The sequence below is a fragment of the Callithrix jacchus genome, chromosome 1, assembly GCF_049354715.1.
Source record: "Callithrix jacchus isolate 240 chromosome 1, calJac240_pri, whole genome shotgun sequence".
Taxonomy (NCBI): domain Eukaryota; kingdom Metazoa; phylum Chordata; class Mammalia; order Primates; family Cebidae; genus Callithrix; species Callithrix jacchus.
In genome coordinates, this window is record NC_133502.1 from 24,749,588 (window position 1) to 24,764,969 (window position 15,382).

A 15,382-nucleotide genomic window follows, 5' to 3' on the forward strand; every position below is an offset into this window, starting at 1 on the left:
GCTTCCACACTCACCCTCCCTTCAGACCCCAGTTGTCCCCTCCTCGGAAATCATACCTTAATGAACCCATAATTGTTTTTTCAAAAATTTCTGTACCATTCCATTCTCCACCAAACACAGTTTACATGTGTAGACATATAGTGGATCAGCTCAGTGGCCTAATTTGGAAATAAGTTGATTTCTGTTACTGGCTTCTTTCTGTCTTTATTCTAGAGCAGCATGTGTCACATAGTAAGCACTCAACAAATACATATCCAGTGAATGCATGTTAGAGAAATCTATTTCTCTATACTCCCTTCATTAAAAGAGAATTAGCTTCCTATCAGTATATAAGAGTGAGCACAATTTGGCAAGGTTTAAGAAGTACCCTTGGGATGTGTCAAGGCTGGATTTATCAGCATTTTTTTTTTTTTTTTTTGAGACGCAGTTTCACTCTTATTATCCAGGCTGGAGTACAATGGCGCAATCTCGGCTCACCACAACCTCTGCCTCCTGGGTTCAGGCAATTCTCCTGCCTCAGCCTCCTGAGTAGCTGGGATTACAGGCACACGCCACCATGCCCAGCTAGTTTTTTGTATTTTTAGTAGAGACGGGGTTTCACCATGTTGACCAGGATGGTCTCGATCTCTTGACCTCGTGATCCACCCGCCTCGGCCTCCCAAAGTGCTGGGATTACAGGTGTGAGCCACCGCGCCCGGTCTGTCAGCATATTTTTAACAGAAGCCCTTTTATAATATTTTATAAAGACAGAACTTAGGTCTTCCATGAACAGTCTTCTGAGAAATGTGTTACCGGGAATAACAGAACACAATTGCCCAGTTCGCCACCTATGATGCAGTGGTCATTCAACAAATAGTAATTAAGTGTCTTCCATGAGCCTGGCTTCTCCCCAAGGACCTAACAGACTAGTAGGGGAGGTAAGTGGTCAAAGAAATTACAGGAGAAGCAGAGCCACAGCAGTGAGGGTGTGAGAGGTGCATACCAGGCCACAGAGGGCCTTGCCCTCCTTGGAAACTATGAAAGGCTCAGGAAGGACATTTCAACAGCATCGAGGGCAGAAATGCAATCGGGAGGGTAAAGATGGGAGCAGGGAAGGCAGTGATATTGCCCCAACTGCTCCTCCCACCAGGAAAGAAAAGTTATCACAAGGTCATGATATGTGACAGCTCAGAAGAAGCCCTTTCTGTCCAATTTGCATCTGATTGTAAATCCATCCTGCATTCACTCATGCATGCAGCTTGAGCAGCCAGCGAGCAGGCCCTTCATTAAACAGCTTTCGTGTCGTGGGTCCTGTGCTCTGTGCTATGTTTGCTTTGGCTCTGAAACTAAGCACAATTACACAAGAAGCAGTGGAAAATGGAGCTACAAGACACACAGACTATTTATTTTGGATGAACAGGCATCTCGTTTCTCCTTTTTCTCATAGACTCCCTATGCAGGTATTTTATTTTTGTGAGAATGGAGTCAGATAACATGCACACAATATGATTTAAAAGTCACCAACATGCCTTAGCAAAAATACCAAAAGGAAAATATTTTGTAGGAGAATATGTCGATTTCCCATCATGACACACATGTGCATATCATTCTGCAGCAGTTCAGATAAGAGTAAGTTTATGATGTAATAAGATGGCTTCAGAACATAGTCTAACTCCTAAGCTACTGTTAGGATCCCAGAATTTGCCCTACAAGTATTCTGTGATCAGGGACTGTCTTCCCTACTCCATTTCATTGGCTTAATCAAGTAGTTGCAAATGTCTTACACATAAATATTAGAACAACAACAACAAAAGAAAACTCTTGTTGTCAATTCATTTTAATAGCCCTCTAACCAGTATCTGCAGATGAACTTTTAGCATATATACACATACACATATCTACAAGTAGCCACAAACCAAATTAGACTTTAATTTGTTAACTGCCGTTTTCTAATTTTTGTTTATAAAGAATGAATATTTCCGGTTCTGACCCCCACAGGTTCCAGTTTAATTGTTAGGGAGTAGAACAGGATAAAGCACTGTAGTGATCCAACATTACTAAACCCGAGACCACACTTTTAGGAACCACCCTTCTGTCTCTCATGGTAAATTTCTGGTTGTGCAGCAGTGATTATGTTGGTCATGATGGATACTTAGTGATGTTATCAGGTACGGGCATTATGCTAAGCATCTTTCATCTGTAGAATGGCCCTACCTAGTAGGACTGTCATCATGACCCTATGTAGAGAAGGGCATTAAGTCACAGAGCAATGGTGTAACTCGTCCAAGGTCACATAGCCAAACTTTAGAACCTCGAACCCAGGCTCTCAACAGCCTCCCAACAAACATGCAACTTCTACTTATAATTGTTGAATGCAAAAAGGCCCCTCATGCCATCTGAAGCAAACCTTGAGGGAATACTATACCAGTTATGTGTGGTTGCATAAAACCCACCCAGAACTTCCAGATTTACATAAAGTACTGACTGTTTTACTATCTCTCTTGGGTCTCTGGGTATCAACAGAGCTCACTGGGGCAGTTGTCACTCGAGCTCTTTCATACAGCAAGGTGGCTGAAATCATCTGAAAGCTGGCCATGGGCATGTCTGGTGTCTCAGATGTCTGAGGATTGGGACTCCTTAAGTGTCTCTCTGTCTACGTGGTCTCTCTGTATTGCTTGGGCAGCATGACAGCTTCAGGGTATTTGAATTCCTACAGGGAGAGTCAGTGCTTGGGGGCCATGTGCTTTGGGAGAGAGAAAGCAGTAGGTGTAGCATCGCTTTGAGGGAGGCAGCCTTGGGAGGTGAGCGAAATCCCTTCTGCCACGTTCCTTCCATCACCTCAGTCCCAAAGACCCATCCAGGTTTAGGAAATAAGAAACAGATTCTACCCCTGGAAAGGATACATTGTTGTGGCCAATGTGTTGGAATGTACCATCTGTATCAGTCCACACTCTAAACAAAACAACCTGTATCCTTCTGTCATACAAACTGTACTCACCCCTCCCCCGGACTCCTCAAAGCCTCCTTCATCATCACATCTGGACTAGGCTCACGGGTCAGATCACATCTTCTAAATTAGATCCAGATGTGCTGGTACCTCCAGTACGATTCCTTAAGTGTGTCCTCTTCCATCTGAAGACTTGCAACCTAAAAAGACAAGTTGCCTGATCCCCCCACCCAACCAAAATACACTGGAGGGACAGGTAGAAGATAATTGTGATGCACCCTTCTGCTCAGACATGGGAGGGAGATCAGCTGACACACATGTCATTGGTGGGTAGCAGTCATGAACAAGAACTGGATGTGTGTTGCAGGTGCCTTCATGAGGATTTAGTCCTAGTGCTTGGAAATAGTTTTTCATAGTTCTTAGGTCTATGTTCTGGAATCTTGGTTCTCCCTTTTTGACTAATAATTCCCAATCCATAAGAGGTGACTTATGTTTGGGGCTGGTGGTTTTCTCAGCCTGCTTCTTCCTTATCAGGGTTGTGTTGTTGCTTTTGTTTAGAGGTGAGGTCTTGCTATGCCATCCAAGCTGGAGTGCAGTGGCTGTTCACAGGTATGAGCATAGCACACTGAAGCCTCGAACTCTCAGCCTGAAGTGATCCTCCTACTCAGCTTCTGGAGTAGTTGGGAGTACAGGCACACACTGCACCTGACCAAAATTTTGAGAGACCAAAGTTTCTTCATTTTTGTATTCACTCTGCTCCTTTCAGTGTAAACTAGTACAATTCCTTTAAAAGCTTTGTGACTTTCTTGTGAATCAATTCATAATTTATTAGTCAAAAGCCACATCCACAAATCCCTCTGAGATAATCCCTTCTCTATCTGGAAGCCCACTGCAGTATTTCCATAGGGCAAGGTCCTTGATATTCTTAGAAGACCTGTGGTTTTGCTTCCTTGAAAAGATCTATGAAGCCCCTCTTTGAATTTTTCTGAGGACTTAATGAAGGGTCCCATGCGTGTGTGCTTGACTTCATCTTTAGATCATGCTTTTTGGAAAATTCCCTGAATTTTATTTCTGCTTGGAAGTCATTTCTTAATATTCAAATTATTTGCCATTTGAAGAGCCTAGCAGTGAGAACCATTTTATTTTTAAGCTCAGAAGGTCCTTATTCCTTTATAGTGAATAGTTCTTTCTTTACTTTAATTGCTGCATTCTCATGATTTACTCTAGGCAGCTAGAAGAGTCCAAGAGGCATCACCCAGTTCATTTTCTGTTTCCTATTTTCTGCATGACTGCAGGTGAGATAGTGTTGCCAAACTTTTCCACTGTGGCTGAAGTGTTCTGTTCCCTCCAGCTTCCAACACCTTCCTTATTGTTCTTCAGGTATCATCAAGAGCTTTCTTGAAGCCACCACGCTTCCCCTGATGGTCCCGTCAAAGCTCCTCTCATGTCCCAAAGCAACTTCCAGTTTAAGATTTTTTTTTTGTTTTCTGTTTTTGTTTGTACAGCAGCAGTCCACTTCCAGGTACCAATGTCTTTGTGAGTTGTCTATTGCTATGTAACAAACCTCTCCAGCTTAGTAGCTTAAGACACCAAAAAACGGTTACAAAATCTCTCATGGTTCTAGCATTTGGCTAGGCTCTGCTGAGCAGTTCTCAAGGAGCTTCTCTCATCACTGCAGTCAGACAGTGGCTGGGACTGGGATCACTGGAAGTCATAGTTAATTACATCTCTGATGTCTGGGATGGGAAAACCAGAGAGCTGAAGGCTGGAGCAGACAGGAGTCCTCTGGCACCTCCCTCACGTCCACGTGGCCTCTCCACAGTTCCCACAGCAGAGCTGCTTCAGGGTGTACAAACCTATACGTGGAAGTCAGGGTTACCTAGACATGTGTCTCAGGAGAAGAAGGGGCCCAGGCAGAGGCTGCATTGTCATTGGCCCAGCCCCTGAAGGCAGGTGACATCATCTTCTAATCATCATATTCATTGGGGCAGATGCAGAGACCCTCCGAGGTTGAAGGTTCTGGAAGAGTATGTGGGGCTGAAAATATTGAAGCCAGCTTTGGAAAATACAATTTCTCACAAATCCTTTAAATTATTCATATCTTCAGAGCAACTCTATAATCTTAATGTTAAAAAATGGGTTGTTTTACTCACTTTCTAGAAGCTTAGGGGCTCTATGTGTTAGCCCATTGAAAGTCACTGGAATAATGCTTATTAATTAGAGAACTGCACACTTTGGGTATTTTCTATTCTTAAAAGTTGGCTGCTTTGGGAAGCCCCAAATAATACTAACTTACAAAGATGTCCATTGCGTTCAAAAATTACCTTTGTTCTTTTCCATTCCCATTTGAATGCTTTCTGTTTTTTTTTTTCTAGTGAGAGGGTGTCGAGAACTGAGCATAGCACTTTCTCTACAGTATCCATTTTATTTTTTCAAGATAGTTTCTCATATCACCATCTTATCTACAACTACCCTGAGGCTCAGAGAGGCTTGCCAAAGACCTCTTCTAAAATTACAATCCTGCCCCACCAACCCCTGCATACAGGCACTGTTCTGTGACCCTCACCCTGGCCTGTTGGTACTCATCTTCATGGCCTGTATCACATTCTAACATTCTGTAGAACTCACTCATTTGGTGTATTTCCTTTTTTTTTTTTTTTTTTTTTTTTTTTTTTTGCTGTTGTCTGACTGTTTCCACTATTGTGGAGGAGGGCTGGAAATTTCTCTTTATTCATGAATTTATCTCAGTAAATACTGGTTGAATGCATATGATTAAATGAATGAATGAATAAAAGGTCCATCTGATTCCAAAGCTTTAATTTGAACCCAGGTGCATCTGATTTCAAAGCTTTAATTTTAACCATTATACTTCATTGTCTCCCAAAAACTGGGTACAGAGACTGCTGTCATAATTTGCAGTCATAGTGAGGGAAGAATACAGCTGCCTTGGTTAAATAACTCAGGAGCTCAACAAAGTCAGATGTGCCTTTATCAAGAATTCCTACAGATTCAGAAAATATCAAATTAGTAAAACTAACAAGATTTGGGAGTTTGGATATTTCTAAGACTGGAGGTAATTTTTCCAAAATTAACACCTCTGTTATCAGAGAAATTATATTTATTTAATAGAGCTTTATTATAATTTACACTAAAAGCATTAGAAAAAGAAGTCTTGTGGAATTTATTTTTTGACTTAATTTTCAATAATTGTTTTAAACACATATGTAAGTAGTTTTGTTCCATGTCTTTTGAAATTTGCTCTTGTAATGCATTATGTTTATTTGTGTTTCTGAGTACGGCTTCTTTTTTCAACTTCAGGAGTTTCTCCTTGAGAAGTTCTTAGGGAAATGTGATTCTTGTGGTTTCCCTGTTAAGTATGTGTTTCTGTTAAGTGTTCAAATGTACTGATGTAAAACCTATCCTCCGTGACATTTGAACAAAGTTCTTTTTTGAAAGTCTCTCCATTCATACAAGTGTTTTGTTGTTGTTTTGTCCATTTTACATCATTTATTTATTTAAATTTTTATTTATTTATTTATTTTGAGACTGAGTCTCACTCCATCACCCAGGCTGGAGTGCAGGCAATGTCAACTCTCTGCAGCCTCCGTCTCCTGGGTTCAAGCGATTCTCCTGCCTCAGACTTCCGAGTAGCTGAGACTATAAGTGTGCAACACCAGCCCAGCTAATTTTTGTATTTTTAGTAGAGACGGGGTTTCACCATGCTGGCCAGGATGGTCTCGATGTCTTGAGCTCCTGATCCGCCCGCTCGGCCTCCCAAAGTGCTGGGATTATAGAAGTGAGCCACCGTGCCTCGCTCATTTCACATCATTTAAATAATCACACTTACTCATTTCCGACAGGAAGCTTCCATATGCCACAGTTAACAGTTAATCGGCCACCTCTCCTGGGCTTCAACTCCTAATGAGCAGTTGCACCCATACCTTATGTCACACCCGAGTTAGGTCCCAAGAATCCACAGCTGAGTGCGCTCCACCACCCCACCCCCGAGGGTCCCTTCCCCACTGCGTCTCCCGCGACTGCACCTCCGCGGCCTCCGTGGGTGGCTGGCGTCCTGGAACCCCTTGACATTCCGCTTGACATCCTCCTCAGAGGGCAGAAGTCTTCTTCCATCTCTAACATCGAATCTCTTTTCTCGGTGGTGGTCTCGGGAGTTCGGGTTCAGCCAGGGAGCCTGGTGGGTGGAGGGACACGCGGGTCCGGGCCCATGGGGTTCTCGGGGCACGGGGCCATGGCTCCAAGGCGAGCCCCGGGCGAAGTGGGCACCCGTGGGCCTGGCCTGGCACCCCGCTGACCGCGTCCTTTCCTGCCGCAGCTCTGGCCCGGCCCAGGCCGCACAGCGACGACTACAGCACCATGAAGAAGATTCCTCCTCGAAAGCCCAAGCGCAGCCCCAACACCAAGCTCAGCGGCTCCTACGAGGAGATCTCGGGGTCTCGGCCCGGTGACGCGAGGCCCGCGGGCGCCCCGGGGACAGCAACGCGGGGCCCGGTCCCGTGGACCCCTCCGTACGCACTGCCCCCGGCCGCGCCCCCGGGGGACGAGGACGACGGCGAGCCGGTGTACATCGAGATGCTGGGGCACGCGGCCAGGCCCGGCAGCCCGGACCCCGCGGAGTCCGTGTACGAGGAGATGAAGTGCTGCCTGCCCGACGACGGCGGCTCCTTCCTGCACGCATCACCGCCCCCGCTCCACCGCGCGCCGGAGGACGAGGCGGCGGGGCCCCCCGGGGACGCGTGGGACATCCCGCCGCCCTTCCCCAACCTGCTGCCGCACCGGCCGCCCCTGCTGGTGTTCCCGCCAACCCCTGTCACCTGCTCGCCAGCCTCGGACGAGTCGCCCCTGACGCCCCTGGAGGTGAAGAAGCTGCCGGTCCTGGAGACCAACCTCAAGTACCCCGTGTCGTCGGAGGGCTCCAGCCCGCTGTCGCCGCAGTACCCCAAAAGCCAGAAGGGCGACGGCGACAGGCCCGCGTCCCCCGGCCTGGCGCTGTTGAACGGGTGCGGCCGAGCCTCCCCGCCGTCCACGCCGCCGCCGCCCCCGCCTCCGCCCGGGCCGCCCCCCACGCCCTTCAGGCCCTGCGCGCACTTGGCCTTCGCGCCTGAGCCCGCCCCGGGGAGCGCGGGGAAAGCGGGGCCGAACGCAGAGGCGCCCAAGGTCCACCCAAAGCCAAACTCTGCCCCCGGGGCCGGGGCCGGACCCTGCAGCTCCTTCCCCAAGATCCCATATTCCCCGGTGAAGGCCGCCAGAACCGACGCCAGGAAGGCGGGCCCCAGTGCCTCGCCCCCTGCGCCCTACAGTCCCCCCAGCTCCAGGCCGCTCAGCAGTCCCCTGGACGAGCTCGCCAGCCTCTTCAACTCCGGCAGGAGTGTGCTTCGGAAGTCCGCGGCGGGAAGGAAAATCAGGGAAGCCGAAGGTAAGTGGAGCAGACACCCCCTCCCCTTTTGCATGGACGCTGAGCTCGCGAGCACCTGTGCACGTCCGTATCTGCACAGGTGTGAAATAGGAGAGGTTCAGGTGATGGCCGTGGTCCTTCAGAGCAGATAGCAGCTTTAAAAAACAATCGTATACACTCAATCGTGGCCAAATAGGTAGGAATGAATCTTTCTGTGTTGCAGAATATGACAGGAAAGGCTGCTGATATACAAAGACACACACTACAACTGGATTTAATAGATTATAACTCCATAAATATTGGACAGAGCAAGGTTAAATGTTAGCTACTGATTTCTTTCTTTAATAACAATGCTTCCTTATAATATGAAAGTGGTATTTTGTGTAAGTTACTATTGTCGATTTCCATTTGATGTACAGTTCACCGCTTAGCAGTGAATGTGCGGTTTGCTATTCATGGAGCTTTGCCTGGCGGTGTCTGGGATGATGACCCATCCAGTTACTACCCTGTTCTTAATGCCACTCAGCTGTGGGCTGTTTCGGGTGAACTGCTTTTCTTCTGGTCGTATCCCACCCAAGGAACACTTTTTTTATTTCTGGGGCAGAGTCTCTCTCTGTCGCCCAGGCTGGACTGCAATGCTGCAATCTTGGCTCACTGCAACCTCCGCCTCCTGGGTCCAAGCAATTCTTCTGCCTCATCCTGAGTAGCTGGGACTAGAGGCACACGCCCCCACACCCGGCTAATTTTATTTTATTTTTTTAGTAGAAACGGGGTTTTACCACAGGTCAGGCTGGTCTCGAACGCCTGACCCTGTGATCCAGCCTCAGCCTCCCAAAGTGCTGGGATTACAGGTGTGAGCCACCGCACTGGGCCCGACCCAAGGAACACTCTAACGCGGCTTTGTTATCTCTATTTTCTCATCCATCTATTCAGCCCACAAAGTGGGGTTTGCAGGTGGGAATCAGTCTACTCAAGCGAGCTCCATGATAGACTGTTGCCTACATTCAAAAACATTATTTTGTGTCCCTGTAAAAGAAGAATGTAGCTGGAAGAATAAGATTTTCATGACAACTTTTTTTGCCTGTCTTTTGTAACTTGCATACCCCCACATGGCTCTTCCCTCAGATGAGGCAGCCTCAGTGCCAAAGGTACTGCTTTTGCACAGATTCCTTTAATAATCACAAAGACTGTCTACATTTTCCAAAAGACATGTTAGGGTTTGTATACAAAACCAAAATGTTTTCCCAGTGGTGTGTATTTTCGGGAAAAAGTTCATTAATGAAAAGCATCTTCTCCTTAAGGAAAATTATAACCAGTCTCTTCCATCATGATGGTATTCCATCCCCTACTTCCTTCCAGGTGAGGCAGGAGGATAGGTTCTGGAGGCAGGGCACTTTACGCCATTTCACATTGACTCCTTGGAACTACACTGAAAGGAAAACCCTAACTTTCCATGCCTAAGTAACAAAAGGACCAGAGGCTACACCCTTTGCAAACCCCCACCTTTCTGTACAACAGGCAGGAAATTGGCTGTCTGAAACCAGACTCATGGGCAGAGACTTCTTTTTTGTAGAAGTGTAACTCTGTAACTTCACCTTAGCCTCTGATCCATTGCTTTTCGCAACCAATCAGATGTTTGCACAGGAGTGTGACCTTTTAACATCACTTCGGCCTCTGATTGGAGGCCACCACTTTATTTACATGAGGTGAGCTTGAAGCAGCCAATGGGAAGCCTCGAGGGGGTATTTGTACCCAAAAAGATTCTGTATCTGGGCCTTACAGCTGTTGCCCAGCCCACCCCCACACTGTGGAGTGTACTTTTGTTTTCGGTAAATCTCTGCTTTCATTCTTTAATTGTTTCGTTCTCTCTTTGCCTTGCTGGATGTTCTTTCCAATTCTTTGTTCAAAACGCCAAGAACCTGGACAACTTGGAGTCAAGACTTTCTACCAGTAACTGAGGGTAGATGGCAACTGTGGACATCCTCATTTTATACATGGAAAACCTAGTGGTGGAGAGGTTAAATATATTCCTTAGGGTTCAGTGGTAGAATTGGAAGTAGATTTTGACCTACAGCGTAGTAACATTTTATGCATGCATTAACTTGCTCCTTCACCAAAAGAAAATACATACATGTATAAGCTTTCATCATTTGATTAGCAAAATGACTTTAGTTACAAAAACTAGAACATCTAGAAAGCAATGTGAACAAGTGAAAAGTAGGTCAAGGCTAAGAACCCTTAGCAATGAATGAATAGCCTTCTCCCTATTCATTCTTCAGATAAATAAGCTAATTGTTTGTTTAGCTAAGAATTTTTTCTTAATTATAGGCCATTAATAAATGAACTTGTAAATAGCAGAATGTTTTAATTTCACAAATCGTGTTTCATTCCAAGGAACAAAATGGATAAGAGAAATCATTAAATGAACAAATTAATATTTGCTTTTAAAACTAAAAGTTTATTAAAACCTCATGAACCTCATTTTACTATAGAATGGAACAGGGTAACTTCTTCTTGACTCTATTCAAGGAAGCGAAGTTAATGAATTTCTAGACAGACTTCATCCTTTGGAAATCCCAAAGTCTAGGCCTTAGAGGATAGTAAGAATCATAGTGAGGCCTCTGGGCATAGTGTATAAATATGCTAATTGTATTTCCCTGTGGTGGCATTAATCAGTATTTGGGAACAAACCTCAAAATCTCAAGTACAACATAAGACATCTACTTCCTTACTGTGGAGTTTTCTGAAATGCTGTTTAATTTGAAAAATATTGGATTGAGCCATTTATAACTTTCTCAAAAATACATAAATTGGCAACTTTGACCACAGGCACAGTTGCTGTAGTAATAGCAAATTTAGCCATACGAGACCAGGTTGTCCCACACCCCAGATTATGGGAGTCCTAACTACACAGCTGAGAAGTGTATATATATATATTTTTTTGATGGAGTTTTGCTCTTGTCGCCCAGGCTGTAGTGCAATGGGGCCATCTGGACTCACTGAAACCTCTGCCTCAAGTGATCTTCCTGCTTCAGCCTCCCAAGTAGCTGAGATTACAAGTGCCCACCACCATGCCCAGCTAATATTTGTATTTTTAGTGGAGATGGGGTCTCACTGTATTAGCCAGGCTGGTCTTGAACTCCTGACCTCACGTAATCCACCTGCCTTGGCCTCCAAAAGTGCTGGGATTACAGGTGTAAGCCACCACACCTGGACAAGTATATAATTCTTTATGGCTGTGATGAGGGAAGTAAGTTTACAAGTTTGGATGTCATGTTATCATGGGACAGTTCATGCCATTCTTTTAGCATGTAGGAGGAGAGCGAACAAAAGCTGTGGAAGGGAAAGCATTTGGTGCTGGTGCTCAGCACTGGGGCTGGTTATGTGACTGTTAAGGTTTACACAGTTTGAGATTAGTAATCCATTTCCTTCTGAATGAATTCAATGGCTGTTATCATGATTTATGGTGGTTTTGGAAGTTCTTTCAAGTTTTAAATCTTTTACTTTACCCTTACCCTCTTTATGTTTAAAAACATTTTTATTTTCCCCGTGAAATAGCTTTCTTACCAAATAATAGTGTGTGGCTAATTTATCATTCAGGGTTCTTAAGGTAATTAAACTTCATTTTTTTTTTCAATTTTCATAGGGGAAAATTATTCCACACATTTTGCAGAAGGGTTCAAAATGTTACCCTTGGCTCTTTGGAACAGTTACCTTAAGGAGATTAAACCACTCACTAATTCACCACTTTAGGTATTTCTGGTTAAAATATAATGTGCTACAATGTACGGTGAGTTGTGTATAGGAAGCAAGGTTGTTTCGTGTGTAATCCTACTCCATTACTATTCCACAGACTTATATGTAGGATTTCATAAATTCTGTGTTGCCCAAACCAGTTCATTTGCTATAGATTCTTGGATATGCAATTTGAGGTATACAAAACCGTGCAGATTCTAAGAGTGGCAGACACGCATACAGGAAAGATATGATTGTGCAGATGATGGACGTGACTGCAGTCTGAGAAGAAATATTTGTAGTAAGGAATTGTAGTCCTGACTGTGTGCCAGGCATTGTCTGAATAATGTAATTCTCACAATATAAGGCATATGCTATACTTATCTCCATTTTACAGGTGGAAAAACTGGGGCACGGGGAGACTAATTCACTTTCTCAAAGTTACTCTGCCCATGGGAGACAGAGAATTACTTGAGTGTACTGCATGTCTCAGTAAATGTCTCTTCCCCTAGCTACCTATGCAATGCTGCTCAGCCAGCAGGAGAGAAGAGACAGAAAAAAAGGCCTTAAATATTACTGCTTTTTCACTGAGGGGCAATGAGTCATAAGAATTTAGTTGAAGAGAACTCTCCCATGAACTCAAGAATGCCACATGAACTTTATACTGATTATGGGTATATGTAATTCTGGGATACAGTGTCTAGGCTACTTGGCCCTTAAAATTAAGATCGACTAAATGTTTAATTGTCTATGCCATTCTGGATGTAAAGATCGCATTAATTCACAACAGTTTTTTTTGTCTCATGTCATGGTATGGCTAATGTTATTATGCTAATTATTTCTAGTTGCTTGGTTTCAAAAACTGTGAGACCCAATTCAAATGGTGAATGAGAGTCCTTGGCTCATTCCGGCCACTAGGGTGCTCCATTGCTCTGAATGGCATCTCAGCACCTGGTTGAGTTTATCCAGAATAAAGTGAAATCACATGAGCATGTTATTCTCTACTCACTGAAAAAGATCAGGAAGATGGGGTCCTTACAAAAATGGAATACGTCTCAGAAATCTGGAGAAGAAAGTGGAAGACAGCCAGGCCAGATTAATGAAAATCTGACTCAAAATACTTCTTGAAGTTCAGTTTTATCACTTTCTTATACAGTGCACCCTTAGCTTATGAGTTATAAACACGTACTTAAAAATGATGTCGACACAAAACTCTAATGTACAGTATTTCTTTTCGTATAGTAAGTGGCTATTAAATAATCGTTTGATGTAAAATTTACCTGAAAACGAGCAGTTTGACATGTAGATCTATTTGATAGAGCTAGCTCCTGTGGCATTTTTACTTAATAGGAAACACATAAACTAAATGGAAGTTACTATTAATTTCAAACATTTTATTTGATTACATAAATTTTCTGAATAAGAACATTTTGAGTTTGGAGTCAGAGAATTTTATAAATCCTTTTTTTACAATATATTTTTATTCCATAGGGCCATTTGTTTACAAAAGAATTTTTTTCAAGTTTTTCTTATGGAAAATTTCAAACATAGACAAAAGTATAAAGAATAGATAATTAACTTTCTCTGTGGCCCATACTATTTCATATCTACTCCTGCCCATTTCCCTCCTCTGGCACTGAATCATTTTGAAACACATCCCAATGTCAAATCAGCCAGGTGTGGTGGCTCACACCTGTAATCCAAGCCCTTTGGGAAGTTAAGGTGGGAGGATCACCTGAGGCCAGGAATTTAAGACTAGCCCTGGCAAAGTAGCTAGCTAGACCCTGTCTCTACAAAAAAGCAATAATAATAATAAAATAGCCAGGCTTGATGGCAAGTGCCTGTGGTCCCAGCTGCTTAAGAGGCTCAGGTAGGCAGATGGCTTGAGCCTGGGAGACTGAGGCCACAGTGGCCGTGATTGCTTCACTATGCTCCAGGTTAGACCACAGAGCAATACACTGTCAAGAAAGAGAGAAAGAGTAAAAGAAAGAGCAAGAGAGAGAAGGAAAACCAATGTTAAACCATCTTATTAATATATATTTAAATACATACAAATACTTTATCATAGGTTTTCTTTAAAAAAAAAAAAGCATTTATTCTTAAGGCACTTTAGTAAGTACTCAGACCAGTCAATCCATTTCAGTCTTCATGAACATGCGACTGCTATTCATGACAAAAGCCTGATTCTCGAAGCCAAGGCATCATTTTTCACAATATAAACAAAATACTTCTTGGGCTAGCATTCCACCAAACAACACTACTCTGCAAATTGCTCCAAGGGGACACCAGTGGGCAGCCCCTTTCACTACAAAAAAAAAAAAAGAAAAAGATTTTATGTCAGGTAGAACGAACTGTGAAAGATCGAAATTCAAAAAGACAATTGCATCCTAAGTTTCAGATGTTTCTATGCCAAATCAAGTGCAGTTACCATTTATTGTTTAGCAACAAGGCACAGGATGCTTTAGAATGACTCAAATGCCCCTCAATTACTCACAGAAACCTGGGATGTGCTCCAGGATGGTGTTTGCAAATAGCTATTCTCTGCTCCTGAGGTTTGAAACAGAAGTTCCAACATTATCATCATTTCATCTCTGACACATTGAAACGAGACTGAAGTAGGAGACATTCGTCTGCCTATGCAAATCTTGACATCCCATAATGGCATGCGGAGCTTAGCATCCCCGAGGCTTCTTGCCTCTGCGCAGGTCTTGTAGTGTTTTATCCTGTCTGAAGCAGTTAAATCTTTTTCACTCCCCTTGATGAGTTCTCCCCATGGTGATTTATTTGTGTGTGGGGAGTTGAGGGAGGGAGTGCTCATGAAAATTAGAAAAAGTGTGGAAAATAGTTTACTGATGTGCACTTCTGCTGCTGATCTGTGACTGTGTACATTCCTGTCTCATACAAAGTGAGGCGCTCCTCTGCATTCCAGAAACATTTTAAATCAATGCAAAATTTTCCTCATTTTCCAAATGAGTAAGTCCTTTGGGGAAACTAGATTAACATTCCCAGAGAAGGGGGGAGGTCTCCATTTATCACTAAGTGGACGTTAAGCAAGGAGGAGCTGTGTGAAGTTTCTTCCCTTGCCATGTTAATACACCTGAGCTTGACAAGAGGAGAATATGTCTCTTTGGAAGAAAAGGTATTTTTTTTCCAATTTCTTCTCTCTGCAGTAGCCAGGAGTGCCTAGGCCTGAGATTCACAGCTATATATTGCATTGTTTCTAATTCTCTAAATGTCTAGTAGAAATAATACTGTGTTCATCTACACATCGAAATGAAGTTTGAATTTTAATAAATGTATCAGTAACC

At 43.8% G+C, this 15,382-nt stretch overlaps 1 protein-coding gene across 7 annotated transcripts in view; it reads left to right on the plus strand.

The window, feature by feature from the left end:
• Nucleotides 1-15,382, plus strand: part of MYO16 (myosin XVI) — a 773,187-nt gene that overhangs the window by 687,575 nt on the left and 70,230 nt on the right. For 5 of the 7 annotated variants that reach the window (XM_054249238.2, XM_017970444.5, XM_035293906.3 and 2 more), the window contains exon 32: nucleotides 7,260-8,360. The exons of the other annotated variants lie outside the window; for them this stretch is intronic. In XM_054249238.2, the coding sequence (XP_054105213.2) occupies nucleotides 7,260-8,360 (1,101 nt within the window). The remainder of the gene's footprint in view (nucleotides 1-7,259; nucleotides 8,361-15,382) is intronic. 7 annotated transcript variants of the gene reach the window in all.